General features: G+C 40.1%; 1 protein-coding gene across 39 annotated transcripts in view; it reads right to left on the bottom strand.

The window, feature by feature from the left end:
• LOC117248330 (neurexin-1a) overlaps window positions 1-26,345 on the bottom strand; it is a 286,729-nt gene that overhangs the window by 24,226 nt on the left and 236,158 nt on the right. For 24 of the 39 annotated variants that reach the window (XM_078176214.1, XM_078176215.1, XM_078176219.1 and 21 more), the window contains 2 exons: window positions 20,531-20,620; window positions 18,787-19,106 (listed from right to left, as the gene is read on the bottom strand). In XM_078176214.1, the coding sequence (XP_078032340.1) occupies window positions 18,787-19,106; window positions 20,531-20,620 (410 nt within the window). The remainder of the gene's footprint in view (window positions 1-18,786; window positions 19,107-20,530; window positions 20,621-26,345) is intronic. The other 15 variants (XM_078176233.1, XM_078176234.1, XM_078176236.1 and 12 more) reach the window with 1 other exon arrangement.

Genomic DNA, 26,345 nt, shown 5'->3' with positions numbered 1-26,345 from the left:
AGCTGTTTTCACTTGCTAAGTTATGAGACACCGTCCCTTTTGGGAGAAAGGCTTTGCTTTATTTAAAACGAAGCAGCTGTTGCTGCAACTGGACCTCAGGCAGAGTATCAGTGTGTCATTAAAAAAAGAATGGTCGGAGGCTCTCCATCTCGTCCCCTGGTACCCACATGTTCCTGTCTTGCTATACATCTTCCTCGAGGCTTAAGTCACCGCACCACAGACGGTCTAACAAGGTGCTGGGAGGCAGCTTCACACACCTGGTACACCCACAGCGCGCAGCGTGGAAACATACCAGCATAGTTTCACACAGAAAACACACGCATGCCCGAGCCGACTAGTGACATTTAGTTTTTGTTGTTTAACAGGATTTAATCTGTGGAGGAAGTTGTTTGTTAATGTGTATGTTTGCAAAACAGCATTGGGTTTCATTATGTGTGTAAAGGTTGTTTGTAATGTTACAATGTGTCGATGAATGTCTCATTGTGGAGGTTAAGTCAAACAGCACACAATAAAACCAGCAGATTCTGTGTCTAACAATGAGGCTTAGGAATGAGTGAGCTGTGACAGGTCAGTTGCTAGCTTGGTCACAGAAAAGCTCCAGCTGCATAAAATGAAAGGCTGCATTTGAGAGAGCATTACAAAGGGACAGGTCCGGGCTAATGTAGAAGTGTAGAGGTGCACTGTACAAGAAGATATGGATATGAGGTAAATACAGAGCTGCTTCAAAATGTACACATGCCTGTGCCCTCATTAAAGGCGTTCCCTCTTGGGGACTTGAGAACACTGCTGTGTGAGGACTCCTTTTAATGTGGCGGCTTCAAGGCACTGCTGCTCTGCTTTGTAGATGTTTCCCAAGTCCCCCTCAGGACCCCGTTCAACTTATTTTCCAGGAACAGTCATCCGCGTGGCCTTAATGCAAATTTCAGCACTTAGCGCGGTGTGTGATATGGCTCTGGCGCCAAGGTAACCAGGAAAAGTTGCCTGGCTGCGTGGGAGCAAACACAGTCCATTTCCCAGTCAGCGCCTGCGTCACACCATCACCATGTCAGTCGCTGACTCAGAGTGAACCATGTGTGACTGTTGCCTAATTCATCCCCACATATACAACTCGAGACATTCTGTGCGACGAATGACAAACAGTTGATATTTTGATTTCTAATTAAGCGCGGTCCTTATTATTTATTACTGAGGATACATCAATAATGTGCACACAATATGGACGAGTGCCTGTAGTCACCTTGCAGTGCAGAAAGAGTGCACATTGTGCGGCTGCCATGTAGGATACAGCTTCGAGCAGATTACACAGGAGAAGGCTGGATGCCTTCTGTTAGCTACATGCTCTAAATGATAAAATCTTAATATGAAATTCATAACACTATCTGCCTCCATCTACCTCCTACGCCCCCCCCCCCCCCCCTTCTCTCATTTCTTCTCTCTCTTGCCTATGCATAAACACCGCTCCATAGAAGTATATTACATGGCCGACTTTGTCCCACCCCCTTATCCCTGCATTCACACTTCTCAGATAAATGAAATCTGTCTGCATTGAAGCATTTTCCCCTCTGGATGCCCTGATATTTTCGTTATCTGAAATCGAATCTGGAGCTCTGTGTGCGTCTGTAGCTTGCCTTGGTAGTAATCTGGCCTGAGAGCAGAGAACTGCCCTGGAGGAATATCATACACTAAGGATAAGCCAGGGAGTGAGGGAGGAATAACAATTACCAGAGAATGGCTTGTAATCATGGCACTTTCCATCTAAATGCTAACATACAAACACTTGTCATTTTGGGGGGGAATTGTTCGGTTCAATCCAAAGTGACTACGTAATTCTTCATTTTCGTGCTCCTTTCCCTCAAAATCTAAAAATAGATGACAAATCTAAGCATGTGTCTGCGTGTGTTTTGAGAAAAGAGGGAGCGGGAGAGGAAGAGATATGCAGCGTGGCCACAAATCACTGTCTTCCTGACTTTACCTGCGTCTTGACATGCAGTCCCAGTCCCTCATCAGGTGACAGGAACAAATTTGTCATCCTAATATAGATGCCATCACTGCTGAGATGAATGTACGCGGGCCTAATTCCCAAGTGTAACGTTTGCAAAAACATGACATGAGGAAAGAGGAAGAGAAGCTTTGCCCTACAACAGCAGACCAGGTCGCCTGTAGCTCCCACAGAGCGTCGTCATAATCAGATTCCTGTCCTGCAGGTCTGGATGTGTCATTCACAAAGGGCTACAAACTAATGAACAATGTGCTCATTCGGTAGAGATGAAACAAAAGAAACAGAAATAAAACTCAGGGTTTGAATCAAGAAGTAAAACCATCTTAATAATTGAAAATCTAAATTGATAGCATTTACGGAGTCTTGAAAGCAAAATTGATTTTTTTTTATCACTAATCCATCCCTGTGGCAGTGTTGTAATGCCTGACTGTTCAGTTTCTGACTGGACCTGCTTTTTTATTTATAGATACTGTTTTTATTTAACCTTCTTTTCCTCCTGACTTGTCATTCAGCTTTGGACTTGCAAAAAGTTAATTTAATTTTTCATTTAGCATGCGTAGCTTTAAAGGAATACATTTTAGTTTGGGATAATATACATATTTAAGATTTAAAAAAACACCTTAGCCCCAAATGACCATTTGAACATGAATTACTTACACAATGTTATGTTGAATTTGTGGGGAATCTCACATGCCTCCAGTAAACGAAGAATCCAAAAATGGAGAAAAGAAATGTGGTGTTTGAGACGGATAGTTAGAGTAGTGTAGACCAGCAGCTCCCGTGTTCAGCTAGATATAATTAGTGTTTCTGTCGATGGAGCCTGGCTTGAAGAAAGCATAGATATGTTTCACTTTCCATTCAGTTCCCTGCCACAAAGGGCTGTCTGCTTCAGAAGTACTGAGCATACGACTGGATAAATGCAACTTGGATTATACTGCACGAGTTGTGTGAGAGTTTGTAAACAGATGTTTTGATATAATTTTGCTGCTGCCTGACTGATGGTTGCTTATGATTTTAATTCATTAAGAATTTTCACCTTTTTTGGTTTCTTTTTTACCTTGCGTGAAAAACACTTGGCTGTCTGGCAACCCCAGAATCCTTTGTACGTGTCATTTTTACACTCAGGGTTTCGTATGGATTAGGGATGCACCGATCCGATATCTGGATCGAATATCAGCCCCGATATCATCGAAATAGATTGATCGGGAAATGCAACCTATACCTGAGGCGTTCCTTTCCCTTTAAATCTATTGCAATGCGAGCTATGTCATACGTCATGGAGCGAAGGAGAGAATCTGTTGTGTGGAGGTATTTCACACTATTTCAACTGCTGTTGCACAATTTTTGTTAAAAATAAATAGTTCATCATTGCATTAATCTGTTTCATCTTGTTTCATTTTATCTTAGGAAAGAACTGTGCGGCCTGATGCCTCTAGTCTTTTCTGTACTACATGTAAAGGTCTATAGCTTTTTAGGTCAACCATGGTATTGGATCGGTATCGGGTATCAGCTGATACTCAGAGCCACAGCATCGGGATCGGTATTGAAACTGAAAAAGCTGGGTCGGTGCATCTCTAGTATGGATTAAACTAAGAAGTAAACATGTTAATAGGTGAGTTTTAGATGTTACCACTGAGTAGATCAAGGTTGTCTGTTTCCACTCTTTGTGCTAAGGTAAGCTAATACGGCTGCTGGCTGTGGCTTCATATCGACCGCACATACATGAGAAGTGAATCTAACTCTTGGCAGAAAGACTATATTTCCCAAAAAGGCCTGCTATTCATTAAATAAATTTAGATTTAAACTGTAAGCACTTGTTGGCTTGATCGAGTTATAGTCCCTTCCCAAGGCCATTTCTCCATTACTCTTTCTCTTGTCCACCTGCCTAAGAAACTAAAAGGCTTTATTTGCTGGCATGCGGATGCCTTTATTTCATTTCTGTACCTCCTGGAATTTGTTTTACCTTAATTTAATCTAGCTGGTAATGATATTAACTTTATATTATCCTCTCCCCCATCCCTAAACCCGCCTTTATAATACTCGATGTGGTGTTCAACATTAGCTGATGATAGCTGTTCCCTGAACAGAACGACCCATCTTTTTTCTTTTTCACAATTACCAATTAGCATGAAAGTTTAGTTAAAGAAAATTTGATAGATAAACAGATTTACACGCCACAAGTCAAGATCCTCTAGTTTACTAATTCTTTGCAACTAAATAATTTTCTACAACTGAAGGGATAAATTATGGCTTTTATCTCACGATAAAACAAGAGTTTGATTTCTGTTTGGATGAGGATGAAATGGGAATTTGACTGGAATTGCTTGTATGATAAATAAGCTTTTAGATGCATGGGTAAGTTTGTGTCTGACACTTTCTATCCGCTTTTGAGAAAAATCACTTTTAAAAATTGAGAGTGCTCAGCACAGCTCAATGAGCAGTTGGCACAGAGCTCGTGTTCATGAATGTGATGTATAAAGCAGCTGATCGCAGAATCTTGCAGGTGGGAGCAATGCACTGTAGGACAAATTGTATCTTATGTTCAACAGTTGGCCCCGGACTATTTTGTGTTTCTACAAATCATAACAGCAAATGTCCTGAGAGACAACAATATGGTCTATAAAACATGCTGTAAAGCTGTCAGTGTCAGAATCTCCTCCACGCACAATCCAACACTTTATAAAACAACAGAGACAACATTCACACTGCGTAGGTTTCATTTTTGTCATCCAAACAGACTTAGCGGGACAATCTGTAGTCCTCTGTTATGCTGCCAGTAGTGTGAAACCTGCAACAACAAAGATGCTTCTTTGTTGACTATCTTAATAATGGCAGCGCGGATGATGTACTTGGCTGGAACAATTTTAGAAACCCTTAAAACAAATCAGAAATAAAGCACCAAAAGAAGACAAGGCGTCCTGGGGCCTCAGCTGGCTAATGTTCAGATCATATACCTGCTGCAGACAAGCCCGTCTGCTGCCAGCAATCAAAACATGCAAACATTCATCAAATCATGTGAACGCACACTGGCATGTGTGTGTCCACCCCTGCCAAGGTGGACTGGTTCAGCGAGTCACATGGACACTATGTGCACAACACTATGTTGAAGGGCAGCTTCCACAATGGCCCCTGGTGAGGCTGAGATGATGGATATGGTCTGTCGCTGGGAGTGAATGCCGCGGGCCTGGGGCCACCGTGGGTCTACAGCGTTACCTTCTTTGCCATCTGTCAGCACTGGGTGGGCACAAACCCATAACTGGGGCCTGGGGCAGCGCACACCAGGACCACCTTCAGCACCTTCACTTTAGGGGCAAGGTGGGGAGGTCAGACAGACACACAAGTGCTGCACGGGAGAGCTCTCTATCTACATATCCTGCATTTCAACTGGTTTGCTCTCATCTAATGATTTTTACCCGTGCAGCCACTGAATTATCCCCTATGAGTTTCCAGTTTATTCAACCTGGATATGTGGTGACACTAGGCCTTTTCATAAGGGAATATATGACAATAAATATAATAAAACCAGAGGAAAAAAAAAAAATCAATAGTGCACCTGTCAGTGAGGGGAGCCATTTGATATCCATTGCTGTTTTTTTTTTCTCTCTCTCAAGCTTACTGTATCTCTGAAGCATGATGGTCAATCCTATGCATCTGCATTGCAGGGGAAATCTTATCCTGAGGATGTTTTCTTTTTGTGAATAATTGAAGGCACCACAACCTCACAGGGCACTGACAAACACTGCTAAACACTGCAGTATGTTTTTAAGTCAATGAGACAGTTAGGTTTACTCCCCTGAATGAAATAAGACGACTGAATACTTCTCTCTGTTAATGTGGAACTAGGGTTGCAACAGTATGAGATTTTCATGGTCTCAGAAAATATCACGTATACGGTATTACTTAAGTATTATAGACAATTATTATTACAATCACTTACAATGAGCCTTTAAGGAAAGAAAACAGATGTTTTTTTTGTTTAATGGAAATTAAACTTGAAACTATTCTATGTAAGTATGCTTAAAGGTCTATCTTTTAAAAATAAATAAAACAAGAGTGAGACTCTCCTTCTGAATGCATTTTTTTCCCAATACAGTAGATGATAACTGTCAATTTTCATACTGCTGAATATCTGGAAGTGAGCATACTGCTGCAACTCTATGTGAAACGTTGTGTGTTTCCTTGGTAACCTCTCAGTTTGCTGTGCACATGACTGTTTTTTAATTGGTGAGCACACAGAGGTAGAAACCGAAAAAAAAGGATGTCTAGTTTTAATCTAACAGTAAGATCTGTGTCTGGATGATCTGCTGAAGAAACAGATTCACTTAGTTTGAATGTGATGAGCAATTCCTTTTCAAACAAAAAGGAGACTAGATAGAAGATAGCATGTACAATCATCTCTGCAAATCAGTAATTTCCCATTTAGCTCCACTCAGTGCAGGAATTACACTTTACAATTATCAGTTACAAAACTGGCTCCGATTATATCTGATTTGATTGTGTTATTATGTGGAATAATAAAGTAGGGGCTGGATGATCTTGAAGGTAATTGTGAAAGAAGTGCTAACTTTGATGAATGGTCAGTAATTCTTCAGAGGAGAGTCTCTTAGATGAAAAATATTTCACCGTTTCATGTTTTTTTCCCCGAACTAATTCAGACTTTCAAAATAAAAGAACAAAATGTTTCATCACTAACACTAATGAAGTGATTCCAAGCAAAAATATTTGTCTTATCAAATATGTACCAATCACACAAGGGCAGAATTTAAAATAAGGAGAAGAAAAAGAAATGAGGAACGGTTTAATATCAGGATGTCCCTAATACTTTAGGCCTTTTCAAAACAATCATTTCACTTTTTTCATAAGGTCATTTTCACATCTGTTGGAGATGGGCAGCACTTCATTTAACCATTATCCGAGTTCACCGGAGGCCAAATTACATACCATTTACCCTCAACAGCCTGGTATCTTTCATCTGTCTCTATGACTTTCCAATAAAAGCAAAAAGCAATAAAAGCCACCTGAAAAAAACAACAACTATCCGTCATGAAACTCAGCAGTAAGAGCTGTGTGTATATGAGCCGTGATCACATGGCTGACACCAGCACAAACACAGATGGGTACAAATCCTAATGCCATGAAATGAACAAACAAAGTAAACCTATGCTTTTTATCCTGCAATAAAAATAGCAGGAACATTAATTTTAACTGCCAGCTACTCAGAATACCGTTCTTGCTTTCCTGTTAAATGCCTGCCTTTTTTTCCATGAGTTGACAAGAAAAGTGCCTTTTGACTAATTGAGTATATGCCCATCAATCAAAAACAACTTACTGCACTTTTGTGAGCAATCTGTTTAATGTGTTTCATACCTTGGTAAAATTAAATGTAAAGAAAGTGATGACCATCTTGCTGTTAGAGAAGACAGACAAAAACAAAATGGCTAATCTTGTGCAATAACAGGCAACAGGAAGTGTATGCAAGTTAGTAATGTAGGCTTGCTATCACAAACTCTACAACCTGTAAGTTAAGGCGTAGCCATTAGATGTTTTTGGATCAAACAGTTTAGTGGACTCCCTGAGAGGAACTGGAGAGCTCCTTCAAGAACTAAATACCTTCAAGGACTTTTTCTTTGTTTGCATTTCTACCACCAATAGGACCTCTGAAACATACTGTAAGATGGCCAAGGGTTGGTATGGCAATGTAACTTTCTTGAGGAGTTGAAATCGCTTTGTCTTTCCACTGTCGCATATTCGCTCATTAAAGCCTGAACTTCACTGTCAGTCCAACTGTGTTTTCTTCGATTTCTTTTCATTATGAGCTGCTTACTGTACGTCTTATGTTGTCTGTTGTTTGCACGGCTAACAGGTTTTTAAAAACGGCAGCTGCCAGTGCTGCATTGGCCTGTGTGACCAATCACTGTATGTTTATGCCACTCATAGTTCCTCTTGTGCTGCGAGAGTAGCTGATCTGAAATAGGAGCTAAAAAGCCCCTCTAAACAACATTCTAAGAACTATGATCATTCCTTGTTCTTGTGTTGCAGACACAACAAAAAGACAGGTAATTAAAACTAGTTTCTTAGAAGTATGAAAAAGCTCCTCTAGTCTTATAACACCTCTGGACACAGGTTCTGTTTTTGTTTTGGGGGCAAAAGCCTGAACTTAAAGGCGCTGTATGTAAGAATGTGGCCAAAGCAGTTACTGCACTCAAATTCAAAATACTGCCGTGAGTCGTGTCCGCCCCCCCCTCCCCTACAGATTCGAGGTTGCTGGACAGCGGCACGCTGGGGACTGATTTATTTGGCCACGGGCGGCTGCGGTGGCAGGGCCACGTCGCCGCGTCCTTGATCTTTGGTTTTCCAGCGGACTGTTCGAGCAAGCCCAGCTTCTCTGCTGCTAACGCTGCTGCCGGGATACAGCGGAGGAGGAGCCGGCTGCTAATGCTATGTACTGGGACACTGCTGCTGCTTGCCGTGCTGCTAACGTTTGCTTCTCAATAAAATCAGTCGGATTCATGACCCACCTGCACATAGGCTACAATGTATGATCGAAAATGTTGAAAGTATTCGAAATGTCCATCCCCGTCTAGCTATGATGCTAGTTAGCCAACTTAGGCTAAAGCTTACCTGTCGAGGAGAAGAGTAGCCACTTTGACATCCAATTTCAACCGTCTCCACCGTTCAAAAGCATCTCCTATATAGAGCCTCGCTTTGCCTCGAGTTTTGTCTTGCATTTTTGGAAAACATCATAACGAGGTCATTTGGGTTTAGTCGCACCGTCAGCCATTGTAGCTCAGTTGTAACTGTAACTGATGCTGAGACTCTACTGACTGCATGACTGGTAGATGGCAGTGGGTGGCGCAACAGGCCAAAACACAAATTCAAAACATAAACATGATTTGCAGACCGTAATTTATTTTTTTTTTAATGCAAATATTCTGGCTGTACTATTGTTGTCTGTGAGATCAGTATGTTATATTAACATTATTCCTTAGTCTATGTGACATATTAGGAGGATTTTACGACTATTTGCTTTAGATTTCTTACATATAGCTCCTTTAAATTCAAGTCTGGGGGTAAAGAAGTTACACATTTATCCATGCAGACTGTTTGATGGTACCTTGCTCGCTTAATTACATTACTGAGTAACGTTTGAGTATCATTGGTACTCTTAAAATTGTGCAACATTTCCTGTAGTGTCATTTTTTTTTTCAATAAATTGTTGGGCAGCGCAACCAGTGCTCACTCTCTATTTTTTCTTTTCTTTTTAAGAAAAAAAACTTGGAAATGATTGCACCACCACTGTGTCTTCTTATTCAGGAGAGAACGAAGAAGCCACTTGGTTTGACAGTATGGAGCAGAGAGAGAGCTGTACTGGCAGCTGCCAGTGTATCCTGCAGGGCACTGACCTGTCCCGAGGGACGCTTCTGACTGTGGAGAGCTGGTCAGTGGGAAGGGAGCTGGTCTCTCTTTTACCTCCATTCTGTCGACATCCTGCTACAGGCGGGTCATTTCAATTAACAACAATACTGACATTTAAAAGTCATCACATGTAAATGTAAAAGAAAATATGCAGAGGCGTCACTTTTCTATTGCCAGTGTCACAACTGAATTGCACTTGTCTACCAAACTGAGCATTAAAATGATGACATTGGTCTCAGCGTTGCCTTTCAACACATAATCAGAAACTTTCTTTGTAAAACAAGGCATAACTTAGAAGCTAGACTACAGAGCTTCTTTTAGGTTCAGGTTATGGGAAGCTCCAGGTTACAAATCATTAACGTCCTGCAGTGGAAAAGAGCTACAAAAGAAGTGTAGTGCAAGTGAAATGTGACCTGCATTACAACTCATTTCAGTGGTGCCAATAAGTCTGATCATAATTCAAACAGGCTCTATGTAGTGAAAACTAGCTTTTCGTAGCTGTCTACTGTACATCTATATGAGTTTGACTTAATAATACTGGCTAGAACTAGAATATAAAGATGCAGGATTGTTCTTTTATTTGGATGATGTTTTCAGAGATTTGGTTTTGATGGAGACTTGATCTTATTCAAATTCATCCTAAAGATGCAATATCAAAATGTAACAGTAGATCTAAAAATAAATGAAGACCGAAACATCCTTAAGCTCATATCCAAGTATCAAATCATGTAGCACAATTAAAGAACCTGCACTGCATGTGCGTAGTTGCCTGAGGAGTGCTTAATACCCGAGATAAGTCTCAGGTCTGAGTATTGATGCATGCAGGATTAGTATTAAATCTAGGCTGTGCAGACTTACTGCAGCCTTAGCTTGTAAAACAATAATCCCTACCAGTATCAAGACAATCACAACATTGCCTAAAGGTAGTACCAGATACAATAAAGAGACATAGTGCATGGATGATTATAAAAGAAGAGAAGCTGCAGACTGAGCAGTTATTGGATACTAAGTTGCAGAAGATTTTTCACCACAAGATTACTGTGACACTAAGTTTATTATAGTGTATTTGTAAGAGCCAGCGAGGGAGGCTACCCAAACACTGCACTGAAGGTGTAGCAGTGCAGCATGTCAAATCTTTGATTATCCCTGTGAATTATAGAGAGGCCAGGTTTCTGCCCCTCATCTCAGGGACCAAGACAAACACAGCCACTACAAGGCAGTTCAGCCGGAACTGAACCGTGTGCTGTGAGTGCAAATGAAATGGCCCACACAATGTGTTTTGAATGTTCCTCACTTCCCCTGAACGACCATTACACCTACCTCACCTAGGGTTAATTCAGAAATAGTGGGGCCAATTGGCTATTTGGTGGCAACAATTTGACATAGTGGCTATTCTTACTCCCCAGGGACAGGCTATAATCTGCATTTCTTGAATTTCCACCAGCAACAGGCTATAAAACAGAAATATATTCTGCAAAAAAAAAAAAGAAAAGGTTATGAAAGAAACATGGCAAGCATGAAATGTCAGATGCGGTCAAATATTACTTGTGTTTAAGACATATCACATTGGCCTGAATACAAGACAGTGCCTCTGATACTTCTGAAAAAGTGAGAGTTGTCTTGTTTCGCGAAGAGTAGAAATCCTACAGACTTTTACGATCCTTTGACTTTTCAGTTGGCGCCACCAGCAGGTCAAAGTTTTAACTTCTTCGGGAGAATGGCTTGTTTCCAAAACTTTGGTTTGTGACCAAATACCTACAACAAATGCAACAGTCCTGTCAATTTGCATTATAGTTTGTGTTTACTGCTATTACTGTAGCTATTACCTGCTAAGCATTCGCATGTCAGCATTGTAAATGTTGGCATGTTAGCATTTATGTCAAAGCACTGCTGCGTCCAAGTACTAACAGTCTCACAGAGATCATATAATGGCTGTAGTCTGGTTTTAGTCTACATTTTTGTAACTATTAAACATTCATAAAAGATGCAACTAAATTATTGTAATGCAAACATCAGAAAGGAAGAAATAAGCAATCCATAGCAGAATCACTATATTAAAAACCAATTTAAAAATCCTACAATGGTGGCTTGGGCTTTTATTGTGCAGTTACTAATTATATTATAAAACGGAGATAATTAATTTTAGAGTGAATATTGTGAAAAGCGAACACTGACTGAGAAAAAAAAACTGCTAAGTTAACGCTAAAATACTAATATAAAACATACACCACATTTTGTGTTCTATATAATACATGACCACAGTTTTGTAACATAACTGTATCTACTGCACACTGTAATCGTACAACCTAACATTTGTCTCCTGAAGTTTTCTGTCCTCGTGTCTCTATGATGCTCAAGCCAATCCCAACTTTAGCTGATGTTCCTGCAGACAGCAGTGCTGGTGGATGGCAGCCTCACACTATGACCGCTTGTGAGATTTATATACTGTATGTGTGCTGGCCAGGGTTGATAATACAGAGCAATGCAGGTGAGGATCCATCACTGTCGAGAGCTCTCAATGGCTCACCCAGATAGCAGGCTTTTGTCTTTTTTTTTTTCTTTTTTTTTTTTTTTTTTTGGCTGGGAGGGTGCAGTAACAGCTACATAGGGCTTCATCTCTTATTCTTGAGTAGTTTTGATTAAGCATCATCTGGTGTTGAATGCTATCTTTCTTCAGCTTGACATCTTCTTTCATTTTGTCCACCAGCTCTTTTAAAAGCTGAAACACACAACATGTTTTTGTTTCGGCTTTGGCTTCTGTGTATTTGGTATTTAAATTGGAAACAAACAACTTTCCCCCCCTAGTGGTATTCAAGTGGTATTATTGTTGGCGCAAGACAAACCGGTTGCTTTCTGTTTTCCTTAGAGTAGCTATGACCAAGAACACAGGACAAAAGCATTTTTATTCAATAATTTAGTCCATAATTGAGACATGAAAGCAGATAAAAAATGCTGCCAGGCTGCCAGCCTGACTGGATTGCCAGACAGCCTTCGTTTTCCCAGGAGCTCGCACCCGGTGGCAGACAGAGTTACATTGTGAAAGCAGTGTTTAGAGGGAACCAATCTAAACGCAGATGGTGTCATTATTCTATTAGCCATTACATTGTGCTATCAACATTTATTCCATAATGGTACATTAAAGCTAAAAATGTGTCTATTGCCAATTTAATGCAGGTATTACAATGATACAATGATACGATATGAAAGAGTACAATGTCTGTTTCCCCAACTTTTGACTGAGCTATCACACAAGTTAAAACTGATTGAAATGTTTGCTTGAGGTCGATGGAGACAGTTTAACAAGAGCTAGGTTACTGTAATGCTGATAGTGCCTGACCACTGGCAGCTAGTGTTGCCATTAGAAGTGTGTGGGTTGGCAGTTTGGGTACTGTATTGTAAATCTCAAATTCATCGCCAATTAGCACAAAAAGAAAGTTTACTTGAGGGAAGCACTAATTTTCCATAACAATAAATAAATGAAGCAAAGGTGGGAAATAATCCAAAAATGTATCAGTGGACCAGAGAAAGTGAGCTGCACTTCTTGGTGTGTGTGTGTACAGTAGCTGGTCCATTGTTTGCGAATGCATACACAAGTGCATTGTGGTTTAATTGGATGTGACCAGGCACCGCTACAGGGAGCAGACACTTCATTAAGGCACGACAGTCAGGCCCATACAGTAAGCTACCTCTCCCGCATAGGGCAGGAAGCACACAGCAGAGAAAAGCCACCACAGAGAATATTTGACACGAAAAAGCCAAGAGTAGACTCTCTTAGTCAGGAAATCTCAAGATATGATCAAAATAAAGGTAACATCCAGGCTAGGTCCCACTGTTATTTACTATCTCAGTATATGAGTGGGTTGTAAATCCTCGAATTGAATCAATCCAATTATCCCTTAAGCAAAGGGGGAATTCTAATCACTTTTAAAATAACATTTCTGACACATCAGCTTTTTTCCCGTGGTGCATTTCTCCCTGATTAGACCAGTGTGCTCTAAGATGATAATATTCTTTATTAATAAAGCCTGAGTGGACACCCAGTGGTTTGAGAAGAATGACATTAATGTAATGTTACCCATAAGCCAAGGCCCACAGTATTCAATAACAATATAACCCCAGCCGAGCACTTGGAGAACTTTTGATAGGGCACCTGAGAAGTCAGAGTCCCCACAGACCCTTCAAAATCATTACACTAATGATGATTAGCACTGACTTTACCCTCTAGGAGATATGTGGGCTAGTGCAAGGAGACATACCCTAAATGTACAGAGCCAGTGTCACTGTCTGAAAGATTTAATTGTGCTGGCATTTTGACCATGTGTGCACAGCAAGACATCAGCGTTGGCTGCAAATTTATTTTTATATTGAAGGCATGTATCAAGCATAATAAGATATCAGAGTCTAGGGATTTTGTGTACTCATAAGCAAACTGATTACTAAGATTATTGTATCAAGCTCTGTTTCATTTTCTTTCACCACTGCAACCCTGTAGACACCAGTTACTGATAATCTGTTAAAGATACAGTGAAGGAAAAACACATTTTCCAAGTTTGCTTTCTGTGTTGTTCAGTTATGCTTTGGTTTCTGTCAAATATATCTTTATGGTTTTTTTAAATCAAAATCCCTCTTTTCTCTGTTTGCAAAACCTTGAAATATTCATAATAACTCATACTGCACTCAGGGGTGTATGGATACATTTATTCAATCTTTTTTTTTTGGAGGGCAATTAGCTGACCCGCACTTCATAGAAAACTGCACATTAGCATTAGCCTGCATGGCCTATTGGCTAGCAGAGCAATATCATGGGTAAGGTGTTAAAGTGAGTTTAACACTTTCAAATGAGCTCTGAACTGGCAACACAGTGAACATGGAGGCAAAGAGTCCTCTACAGCTCTGTGTATTTTTAAATCTTCGTATTGCTTAGTATTCACTAGTATTCTCTGGAGTCAAGCCCACTTTTGAGAGAAGGATTTGATCAAATTCTTCTTGTAATTAGGCCCACATTCTGTTATGTGTTTCTGGCTTTTTCTTGTATGTAAGTCCAGTATTCACTTTAATTTTAGCTCTGTTTTGGTCTCCATCAACATCTGAGGGAAATATCTGGCAGCGCTGCTAACTTTAGCTGTTTATCAATCTAGTCACAGTCGCTAATCGTTGTTTAATACTGGGCAGGTACAGTAAGAGCTGCCTTTCACATTGCACAGCTTTGTGATCTATTGTTAAAAAAGATTATAGGTTCTTTTAATAATGATGTTGAAAGCAAAATGTACTTAAACTAGTTCACTGAATTGGATTTATGTGTGTTGAGTTATTACCAAAGGGTCTGACCATTACCTGTCATTGCTAGACAGGCCTATAAAAGCTCTATTTTCCTTAATATTTTTGATCGAATGACAGTCTTTGACAGCCTGATCTACATTATCAGGAGCACCATTTTTACCGAGCTTCAGTGGTCAGAGGCTGATACTGCCACCGCCATTGTTAGCCATTCCATCTCCACTGGGGCCAGCGTACTAAAAAAGTACATGTCCAGTAATTTAAGGCTCTCAGGATATAAAAGCATTCTCTGAATTGCATTTGCCATCAGAGTGGAGACGGAACAGCTGGACAATGATTAAAATGCTGACTATTCAGGGGAAAGGACAGTGAATGCACCATCTCTTTTTACAGAGGCCAGACACGATGTCTTTCTAAGGGTAGTGTCCTGAGACAGTAATGTCCTACCACGGGAGCTCTCCATGGGAAGGTCGTCACGTTAAATCAAACTGAACGCATTGACGTCTCCCAATGCACACGTTTCTGCATGCCTCATTCATCTCTCCACCTACATCACAGAGCCACTCTTTAATCCAGTGACCTTTCTTTCTGTATGAAAGCATTAGATAACACCTAAACCAACACAGTTAGCCTTGACTATTCTGCTTTTTCCAAGCCTTTATGCCACTTTAAAGGTCAGCTTGCAATGCAACATAACTTGACAGTACAACATCTCTAAATTAATTTAGCAAAAAAAAAAGAAAAGTTAAATGAATAAATAAAAATAAATAACCACAGTATCACCTCTAACCTGCCTACAGCATCACTGATACACTTAACACTTTGAAAACAATAGGCACAAGACAAGTCCAGGAAAAAAAACCAAAAAACTTTAAGATGAAACTATATATTTAACTCTTTATCCACCAAAATTAGTGCATAGATGCAGGTTTCGTCAATGCAGGGAAACCTGCTAAAAACAAAAGACTAATTTCACATTGCCAGTACACCAGAGCTTCGAACAAGGCTCTGCAGTAGATCTGTATGCCTTCCTGTCTTTTTACTGAAGTGTCATGTTCTTCATCAATGCACTGGACAAAAGGTTAGTAAACAGCAGAAAGCAGTGGTGACGAGCAAGGACACCGTAATCTGTATCTGTGTAACTGTTCCGTCAATTCATTTATCCACATCCTTATCTGTACTTGGAATGATTGGGAATTAAACCAGTCGTGGGTGGAGTTTAAACTGGGATTAGGTGGGACCTAACCAGAAGTTGTTATTTAAACCTTAACTGATATGGGTTGGTTAGAAGTTGCTGTATTTATGATTTATTAGAAAACTATTTACAGAACATTTTACTTGGATGATAGTCGGACTCAAAAAGTACATTATCTGTACTAGGTACTCCTCCTATCCAGGTATTCGGCTCAATCCTAGGAAGCATGAAGGCCAGTGAAGCTTATTCATATCTGTTGTTACTTATTCAGTCTCTATTTCAAACTTAGTGTGGACTAATTTTGAATGATGTTTGTGTGCTGCTTGGATGTAGGCAAATGAAATTTGTGGCATTGCATCGTGCCAAAAAAGGGACAAAAATTAGCAGGTCCGCCTGGGTGACTTGTTGCCGTCAACGCCAGTCTGAGCCGATTGGAGCTGGAGCCGATAAATACCCATGAGTACTGCAGAGTTTGTCCCAGGAATGAATGCGGATTGTAACCTTTCCCACTGCAGACAAAAGCTAGATGTTAGTGGGTGTCTGTGACGTTTTTGTCCAGTGGGAAAGGGCTTTACACTGCTGCTTATATCAAGACCAGTAGCTGTACACATAATTGCAACACGGTAAACCAATATTGATTTAACTATTCGAGCAGAATCTGGTTAGCATAAGGGAATAATACCAGATATCCAGACAGGAGATCATATCTAAAGCAGAAAACATGCTGTATGTAAATTAATAAATATCTGTAATACACTGCATTTCTAAATTGTCACGGTCATTTATATCACTTTATTTCTCTCCAGATGAAAATGCCTGAAAAAGGCAGGCATCCATCTTATCAAGCCGGTTCCTTTCTGCCAATCTCTTGGTTCCTTGGTGGCAATTTAGAACACCACATGGAGCTGGGATATAATTATAGTCTATTGTGTGATATTTCGCCTGCATTACATGCTCCTGCAACGGTTCAGGAACCATGCTGAGTCTGAGAGAAAGCCATTTCACTGGATCAATATTTATGATTGTATTATTTGTCAGCAACTGCAGACCCTTACACAAACTGTTAAGCCGGTCAGAGAGAGAGAGAGGTAGGGGACGGCCAGTAATGTGAGGTCTTTACTGCCGCTTAGCTGAAAACTAGGTGCGAATTATCTGTGGGAGTTTGTCATTTCATTATATGAGCTGGAGGCTCAACAGTCTCCTTAATTGAAAGAAAAACTTGACATTTTGTTTTGCTTTGAATAAAGTCGAGCTTTTTAAAAAGCTCTATAGAAAAGTTCAAGCCTGGCCTCATAGAAACATCAACATTCAAGGCTTTTTTATGCTTTCATTTAATTCAGAAGCAACAATGTGGAAATAAATATTTAAATGGGTATAAAGAACAACTTACTCCTGAACAACGAAACTAATCAACAGAGCACTGCACTTCCAATGCAGTGAAACATTTTTCTCTCTCGAAAATCCTTGAAATGGCCTGAGATGTGTGTGCATTAACTGTTGTCTCAGTGAAACTGTAAAGGCAGAAAACGTTTAACAATCTGCCTAAAACGAATTACAATCAAATAATTTTGAGTGTGTGTATATTTTTTAAATATGAAGTCAAAGCCACCCCCTCCAGGAGATTCTATAATCTTCCTTTACCCAATCCGATTAATCCAAAATGAGTTAAATCCAAAATGATTTTTAACTATATTTGTAAAAGCTGATTAAGCCCTGATTAAAGGGTCACTTAAGTATATGGCTAGGCTTGATTTAAGCCACTATGGATCCTTTCCCTGTAACTACCTCACTGAATATTTGAAATTCTGACACACATTTTAACTTTGTATGAATAACTCTCAGTATCTTTACGGTTTTAATTACATATCACTCCCTATCGTTGTTGAGAGATTCATATAATGTCACATATTCATCATTTAAACAAATACTACAGTTATGAATGCTAACACAGAGCAGCTTTGGCCCCATGACAATTAAAGCACGTTTCTTAGTTATCAATGAGGTTGCTTTCAGGTTTGTTTGTACAGACTTTCTTGTGGGCCATGGAGCTTCTGCTTTTGTTCTGTACCAACAATACGTGAAGCAATACCCTACATTCTGACTGTTCTCTTTGTTGTAATAAAAAACACTGAAACTATTCTGCTTTGTGACCTAAATGAGTCAATCCCATCTTCTGTTCAGGGCTCAGGTATTCCTAGGTCGTAATGAAGTTCTCTCAGCATGTTTGTTGCAAGCTAATTCCCGATGCATTGATGCAGGTAAATAAAGAAAACTCTTAAATTCACATTTACATGTTGAGAACCTCCAGGACTTAGCAGCTACACTAGGATTAAGGATTTGATACTGATAGACAAAGACATTTCTAAATGGCATAATGATTAATCTTTTATAGTGTGTTTATGTCTTCTGTTCTTGGCGAGGACTACAGGAGGATGGTCTGATTGCCATTTCATTTGATAGGACATACGTTTTGTGTTGCATTGTTTAGTCACACATCGTGACATTTGAGAAGTAATATGCTCCTGCAGATGCTGCGGCGCTCATGCAGGACAGATAAAGATGATGGAGGACCCCTGTGATGGTTATCACTCTAATACACACAAACACACACACACACACACCGTGCCACATCTGATTGCACGGGAGAAACGCTCAACAGTGTGCCTGTGGTGCTGCTCCCAATGGTGGAACAATGCACGTTTTTCCCTTCAGTTTTTAGGCCAGAGGATTCAAGGAGAAGAATGGCGTGACACAATTAAGTACAGCAAACGTTCCACTATGTAAGAGCATAATGATGACATGTAATATAATAATCCATGATGTGCTTAACGTCACGCTGAGACAATAATGACATTAGTGAAAGTCACTTAGAAGAGCGTCATCTTAAAGATGATCTTACCTGCTGAGGCTCTCGTGGTGTCGTCTGTTTGACTCGCCTGCTGGACGCCGTAGTGGTGGTGATTTCCATGATGGACGTGGATGTCTCTGAGCGATTGGCTGTGGTGCTGGATTGGGGAGTGATAGAGGAGGGCGACTCCCCCACAAGCCGCACGCTGCCTTGGATCTTAATGTTGGGATCCCCCTCGGCGGCCATGTTGAACACCTTTAAGCCATTATAGTAGAGGCCCGAAAGCTGGCCCTGAAAGGATCGACTCCGGTCTCGCTCCCAGCCCCCAATCTGTATAGTGGTTTGGCTGTTGAAGATTGTGAGCTGCCGCCCTGTGGGAAAACAATGTTACATATATACAAGAATGTTGAACTGTGGACTTAGCCACTTAAACTGAACAGGAAAAAAAAAAGACAGAAAGACAGATTATTTGCCCAGTGGCTAATGAGACCAATAAATTACAGGTTGTAAAGGGAAACCCTGGTAATTTATTGCAGTAATAATGATGAGATGCCTATGAAAAGGGAAAAAAAACATGTAAAATAAAAACACAGGATTTAGAAAATCAATGCAGCTTTGCTAAAAGGGCAATCTAATCTAAAAATAACAAGGAGAAAGATTAATCAGAAGTATTAATGTTATGGGAATGCAATAAACTTACTTGAAAAGATAACATAATCTTGAAAGTAATATAAAGGGACAATTTGTTTGCAGGAAATTGCCTGGTAAATAAGACAAACATAAGACATTTGTCTAGCAAAGCTAAAAGCATATATTCTTATTATGCTTTGCTTATGTTATCTTCCATATTTTCCTTCAAATTTTAGGATTTACAAACTTGGTATACAGCAAGCATGAGGAAAAAAAACAACTGCAAAATTGGCAAGAGGCTGTGAGAATTGGACTTTTCTTGTGTGCAATCTCACAGGAAGCAGGGCACACTTCAGGAAATCTGAAACTATTCATCCTTTTAGCAAAAGCAACCAAGGAAAATTAAACTTAGAACAGATATGGTTGGGCACATGGAAAACCCAAAAGTATTTTATGACAGCACTCTCATAAGGTAAAACAGAAAACAAACAAACAAACAAACAAACAAACAGAAAAATGATAGGGCTTATTTCACATTTTAAGTGAAAAATATGAATTAGTTATTGAACTATAAAAAACAAAGCATGCACTTAGTTTGTTTTATATTACAGTTCCTTGATCTAATGCCCTATACATATTTACAATGTCTGTTAAAGGGACTCAGAATTCTGATGCCAATTCATATTGCACTCTATTTATCAGCTATGAGTTTAATCAGAACAGATCAAATGACACTAAGTACTGTACTGTACTGTAGATGTACTGTATCTGTTTCAAAAGTGTTTCAAATAACACTTAGCAACTAATGAATGACTGAACAAGAACTTTTAAATTTATCATTTAGATGTTTACAGCAAAATGCTACGGTAATTTATAGACATTTTAACAATGCTGATATTACTTCAGTAAGTGGATTTAGATTCATATTTACAGTCCCTTTAACCTTAAGTTGACAATAAACACGTATTAAAACAGCTAACATCTATAAAATAAATACATTATTATGAAAAGTATGAAACACTACAAACTAAATTTAACTGTTCAAATCATTTTATTTTTAAAGTTTTACTGAACATTTATTTTTTAGGTTTATTATTTACAAAATACTGCTACAACTTGGTTATGATCAAATTATTTTATTTGAAATTTTAATCAGTGATTTTACCTTTGTCGAGTAGCCATTCGTCAACTACTCGACCAAGTCGGTATGGGATTCGCTGTCTAGCAATCGCCAGGCGTTCGTTATCATTGTTGCCTTTAAAGTTTAAAGAGACATTTCAGTGGTTACAATCTGTAAGGTCAAAGGTTAAATGTTCATACTTAATGCTGGAGCTATACAACTGCACAAGGTTTTTATATTTAAAACGTTTTGTATATTTAAAAAAAACAATATTTACTAAAACATTATTTGAACAAACTTCACTCATTTTATTTTATTTTAGCCAACAAATTAGGCCTATATTAATTGAAAATAAGTGGACTAGCACGCAGATGTTTCATCTAGGTTAAAAGAGCTATGTTATCAACCAACCCAAATCACAAATTTATACACTTCCATTACAAAATCTTTACCCAAATATTTCCACCCCCTTTCCCCTCTACATCTTTTTAACTGGCTTTTAAACTAGTTATATATACATTTTCAAAAAGCACATCATTTAAATTTATTGTTGAATCAACCTGTTATGATTTAAAGGACAATTTAACTTTAACATATTACAAATGCCCACCCCATTTATACATAGCCTAATTGACAAGAAATAATAAGCTAATTGCAATACAACAATTAACACAGTATACATTCAGAGCATCTGGTCAGAGAAAAGTCAGAAGACAATGTCAAAGTAGGTACATACATTGTAAATCTTCAATAAAACGGCTTTGACAAAACCTACAAGCCATAAAGAAGGGAAAGTCATTAGTTTGACTGTAGAAATATTGCACATTGATAACACTAGAGTCAATGGAAAAGTAGTTTTTCCAAAAGTATTCACAGAATAAGCCAAATAAGTGTCAGGAGACAGAAAGAGCAGCTACAGAAAAACTCCACTCCAAGATTGGAGGGGCACTTTGGCATTAATGAGGGCAAACTCTGCATCACCCCTTTGTCGAGGCCAATAACCTCGCCAGAACAGAAGACTTTCAGCAAAGTGGCACTGTCTCCGAGTGCCTTTCCCCTGGTATTGTCTGCAGAGATTGAATTCAGTCAGCTCCATTCTTCCGGCAGATTGACAATGTTTGTCCCATCAACTATATTAATTCAGTTCTGCCAGATAAAAGATCCGGTAGCTAACAATGATTTGGTGGAGAATGGCTTCGGAGGGGAAAGAGTCGCACAGACATGAAGGAAGGGAGGTAACCTTGTAACAGATGCACAGTTGGTCTGATGAAAGGTCTTAGAGGTAAGGAGACGCATAAAAAGACATTTTTTAATCGCATCAGCTTGAATTACTGTAGAGGATCAGCTACCAGAAAAGGGTTTAAAGCTTGGCTATACAGCTCATGGAATTTGGCTGCAGCTGATTGTGCCCAGTTGGAGCACAAAGGCTTGTGAGGGAGATTTAGTGGAACATTTCTCCCTCAACATTGACGCAGACAGATACATTCTGCATTACAACAAAGCCACCCAGGAACACCGTGTTTGCTTTTTGATGTGGATCTCTGAAGGGTATTTAGAGAGCCCCTTTTCTGAAACAATGTCCAGTTATCTGATGAGATAGTGCAGATTCAGGACACGTATTTAGTCTAACTATGCTATGCTATAGATGGAGCACCTTTATGTTTAACAGAGTGCAACCCAAATTCAGCATTTAAACCTGCACATGGACATTATCTTTACAGACTGGTCACAAGTTTTCAAATTGATAGTCTCAACAAATTCCATGGAAAGACCAAAAAAGAGGTGTTAGTCCACTCCAACTACTCAGGCTAAGACATAAAGCTTTAAGAATAAGTTACAATACCTAAAAGGGCTTAATGGTTTCTTCAAGAAGGTGGACACTGTAGTTTTGAGCAAATACCTGTCAAACATGAGAAAATAGTGCATTTGTCGGGGACTATTTTTAACTTCAGATTAATACAAGTAAGCTGCTCTAGTGAATATTTAAGGCAACAAGATGGTGTCTGTGGAATTGACTAAATTAAGTAAAATAAATTACAGTGGCCAGGTTCATGGTAATGAAGGAAACATGTCACCCAGTGTAGCGGCATACAGTAGCACACTGATGTGATTTTAATAGTTTTTGGCTCTGTGGTCCAGAGGTGTAATTTATAGAGGCTATAGATAACATGCAATACATGGAGATTTCATGGGATTTGTTAACAATAAGACTGAGTGTCCATTTATGGGTTTTTTTGTCTTTTCTGAGTGCTAGCATCTATTTTCAATTGACCCTTCACTAAGCCCAGCCCCCTCATGATGTCCGTCAAGCTGTTGTTAGAGTTAGCATGGAGCCCACGCTGTAACTGACTGCACTCCCTGAAGAAATATTATCAAATTTTTTGGAAAAACAAAAAGGCAATGTCAGAGACAAGCAGACAAGGGGGCTACAATATGTGCTCAAAGGATATATTCAGGACGTCAAACTGACTGAGCAGCAAAAACAGGTTAAAAAGACAAAGATAGTTAGAAGCTAAAGCCGAACCATATTGCTGTATAAACATAAACCAACACATCACCGGTGACTGAGACAGAAGACAATGAAAGTAAAGGGACATTTTGCTGATATTCAATCAGCTGTGTTGTGGAGGTGGTCTGGCAGCTGGTGGCACGCAGGAAAACCGAACACAGTTCATCTGCCCATACTGCAATGACAAGCACTTGGTTGGATATCGGCAAAGTTTCCCTGGTTCCCTTCCTGTAGAGCAGGGTAAGTCTTTATACCATGTGACGATCGTTTAAAAGAGAAAGTGCCTTGTGTATACATTCAGTAGGCTACACATGCTGTGGATAGCTACATAACTAGCTAATCCTACATTTTTACGGGTTTACTTTTGGTTTTGGAATGGGAAGAAAGGTATCTCTCCCTCCAACCTCTCCAGGTAACGAGTATATTTAATACATGGCAGCCCCAGGCACAACGTTAAGCTTGGAATCCACAAAACCGGCCTAAAAATGAAGCAAATCTGATACGATTGCATGACTGGCTGCATGATGAGTTTATGGAGCACAGCTGGGCTGCAGTCGGAGCTGGCCAATGCTACGCTATAATTGGCCAGTCTGTTTTCAAGGAGTGGGTCTTAGTGAAGGGTCAATTGTTCCCAATGAGAAGAGAGCATATGTGGCCACCTAGAGAAAAGGTGCTCCAGCTTTTATGTGTGGCTGCTCCGAGCGCTTCCAGTTGAAAATCTCTCAACTTTTCAGAAAGCCATGGGTTTCCCCTGTGCCCTGCCAGTGCTTGTCTGTCAGAAAAAAAAATGCTATATGTACACTGAGCCTAAGAACAGTACAGTATATCACCATACTTATTCCTTAAAAACAAAGACTGTGTAGTTGCACAGTATTGTCATAACTAAGAATTACTGAACAATATATGTAATTTATTCTGCAGCTAGAAAATCACTAAGCTTCCTCCAGGTAGGTGGATGCGAAGCACACCAGCCTCCAGTTGCTTTCAGCTTATGTAACGTCTACTATACTGCTGTTGAACACACACTGTATTTCCCTTATGCAGGTTGCCTGGAGCTCTGCGCCACCTAATTCTCCTAAGCACTGTGCATGATAGAAGCATTATACACAAACAAATTAATACTCAAACAAGCAGGCACACACACACACACACACACACACAAGCTGTACTTCCTTATATTTTGAATGTGTTAAATTAATGAATAATCCATTAATTGCTGTTGTCATGGAGCATTCATGGGCTTTGTTAATTCCTGTCACCTCCATTTGTCAGTCATGGGGTGTTAGTTATGTCACCTCTCTGTTTCCTGCTACTGTGACACCTCATCTGAGGAGATGTCAGCATCAAACTGGGCTCAGGAGACCAGTTAGCCTACAGCTGTTGGGAGGACGGTGAGGACACATGAGTTTCGACTGAAGAAGAGCGACACTCAGTTCAGTGGCATTTCCCTGATTGATTCATTATTAATTTGTGTGCATTTCATTGCACACAGTCTCCATCAGTTCCTTGACAGCTGCGATGTATAAACATGTTTTTAATGTTTTGTAGCTGGCATTTAGAATCACAGCTTTTGTATTTTTCTACACGCCGCTATTGAAATATTGTAACAGAAGTGACAATTTGCTGAAGAAGAGGGCAAGGTAACCACTAGAAAGACACAGTGTCAGACACACTCACATACAGTAAGCGCATACACTTATCCTTACACACAGCATGACGCTGTGCCAAAATCCTTTACTTTTGTGCAAAAACATGCTCCATTTTCAAAGACAGTAGCGCTTTATCTGTTTGGCTCTGCACCCTGTGGCACGCTTAGTCTATCCTTATACTGAGGTTAATTAAGTGTGGATATAATCAAGGTCTGATCGTGTATTGATCCCCACTATGGGACACCAGAGTGTTAAACAATGCTATCCCCTGGGCTTCGATGCAGCAGCAGAGCCCATTCATCCTGCCTGCGAGCGGAGCCGGTGACTGCTGCTGAGTGGTGATTTGGTTTGGTATGGGACAGCCTGGCTTATCTCCTCCGCCAGACAGCAGCGATTCAGCTGAGCCGTCCCAACTGACCTGCTTTGCCCTCACTCACTTGTTTTCTTTTTTGTTAATAAAGTGGTCAGATAAGGTGGGAGCTTTATCTCATTACAAGCCCTTGGACACTCGCCACATTAAATGAACAAATATGCAAATGCTTCCTCTGTTCATGGAGCTAAGGGAATTTAAAAAAGGAGAAACCTACACAAATCTCACTATTATTTTATTATTCTGCTCCCCTTTTTTTCTACTCTGGCTGTGGCAGCCATTGCACCATTTTTTAAGCATGCTCAGTGATGACTGCTTGCACAATAGGCTGAATAGGCTCATGGATAGAACAGAGAAGAAACCAGAGCAGATAGGATGGAGCTTTGATGGATAAAGCTAACCCTCCTCCCCTTGTATCCCACAAATCAGTCTCCACACCACAAGGTGGAAAAACAGGACAGGGGGTGAGATCGACAGAGGGGGCAGGGGTGGACAGATAGAGGTAAAAAGGACAGAAAAAGAGGGAACTGAGAGCTGAGGGGGAGTGGAGGGAGAGACAGAGCGCTCTGTAAGTGCACCACGCTCTGATAACAGTAAAAGAATAAGGCCAGGGACTTCTCCATTATCTTTGTGTGCAGCGAGTGTTCATTGGGTGCTCCGATAGGATACTGCGCCGTACCCTGCGGGCCTGGCAGCACCATTGTGATGGTATTACTTCCATGGCCAAGACTCGGGAGAAGGGGCCGATTTTTTTGTTGCTGCCCAGCCTTTTGTGTGTGCGGCGCAGAGTGAAAGCGGGGCAAGAATAAAGGAGCGGGAACCAGAGCTACAACAAATACAAGGCTACTTATGTGTCTGTGTGTGCGCTTTGCATTTTTAGATTCTAATAATTGTGCTAAAGACTTTTAATGGCCCATAAGTATGCAGTACGAGACTTTTTAATGAGATTACGAGGGCAGCAATATAGGCCCTGGTGAAGCAATTATTTCCTTGCTTTGAGAATGATCGCTCCCTCCCATATAATCTCCTACTCTCTGTCATTCTCACTCTCCAGCCATCATTTTTATCTTTGCTGTCTACTCTTATTATAATCACTGTTGTTCTGTGAGTGGCCTAAGAGTGGCTGAGGGCTGCTATTATGAGTGCGTTAGAGGCATACATGGATACTAATCAAACTACAGGCGAGCTGAGAGAATAATGGCTTTGTGTGCTGGGGGTGAAGGGAGGAACTGTGCAGTAATTGTGATTGGATGTAATTAGTCTGCAACGAGCCTAATAAGGTAGCTGGACTTGGCATTGTCGCTGATGCATGATTGGTGGGGATGAGATTGG

The sequence above is a fragment of the Epinephelus lanceolatus genome, chromosome 17 (genome assembly GCF_041903045.1).
Source record: "Epinephelus lanceolatus isolate andai-2023 chromosome 17, ASM4190304v1, whole genome shotgun sequence".
Taxonomy (NCBI): Eukaryota; Metazoa; Chordata; class Actinopteri; order Perciformes; family Serranidae; genus Epinephelus; species Epinephelus lanceolatus.
This window is presented reverse-complemented; position numbering and strand designations above follow the sequence as displayed.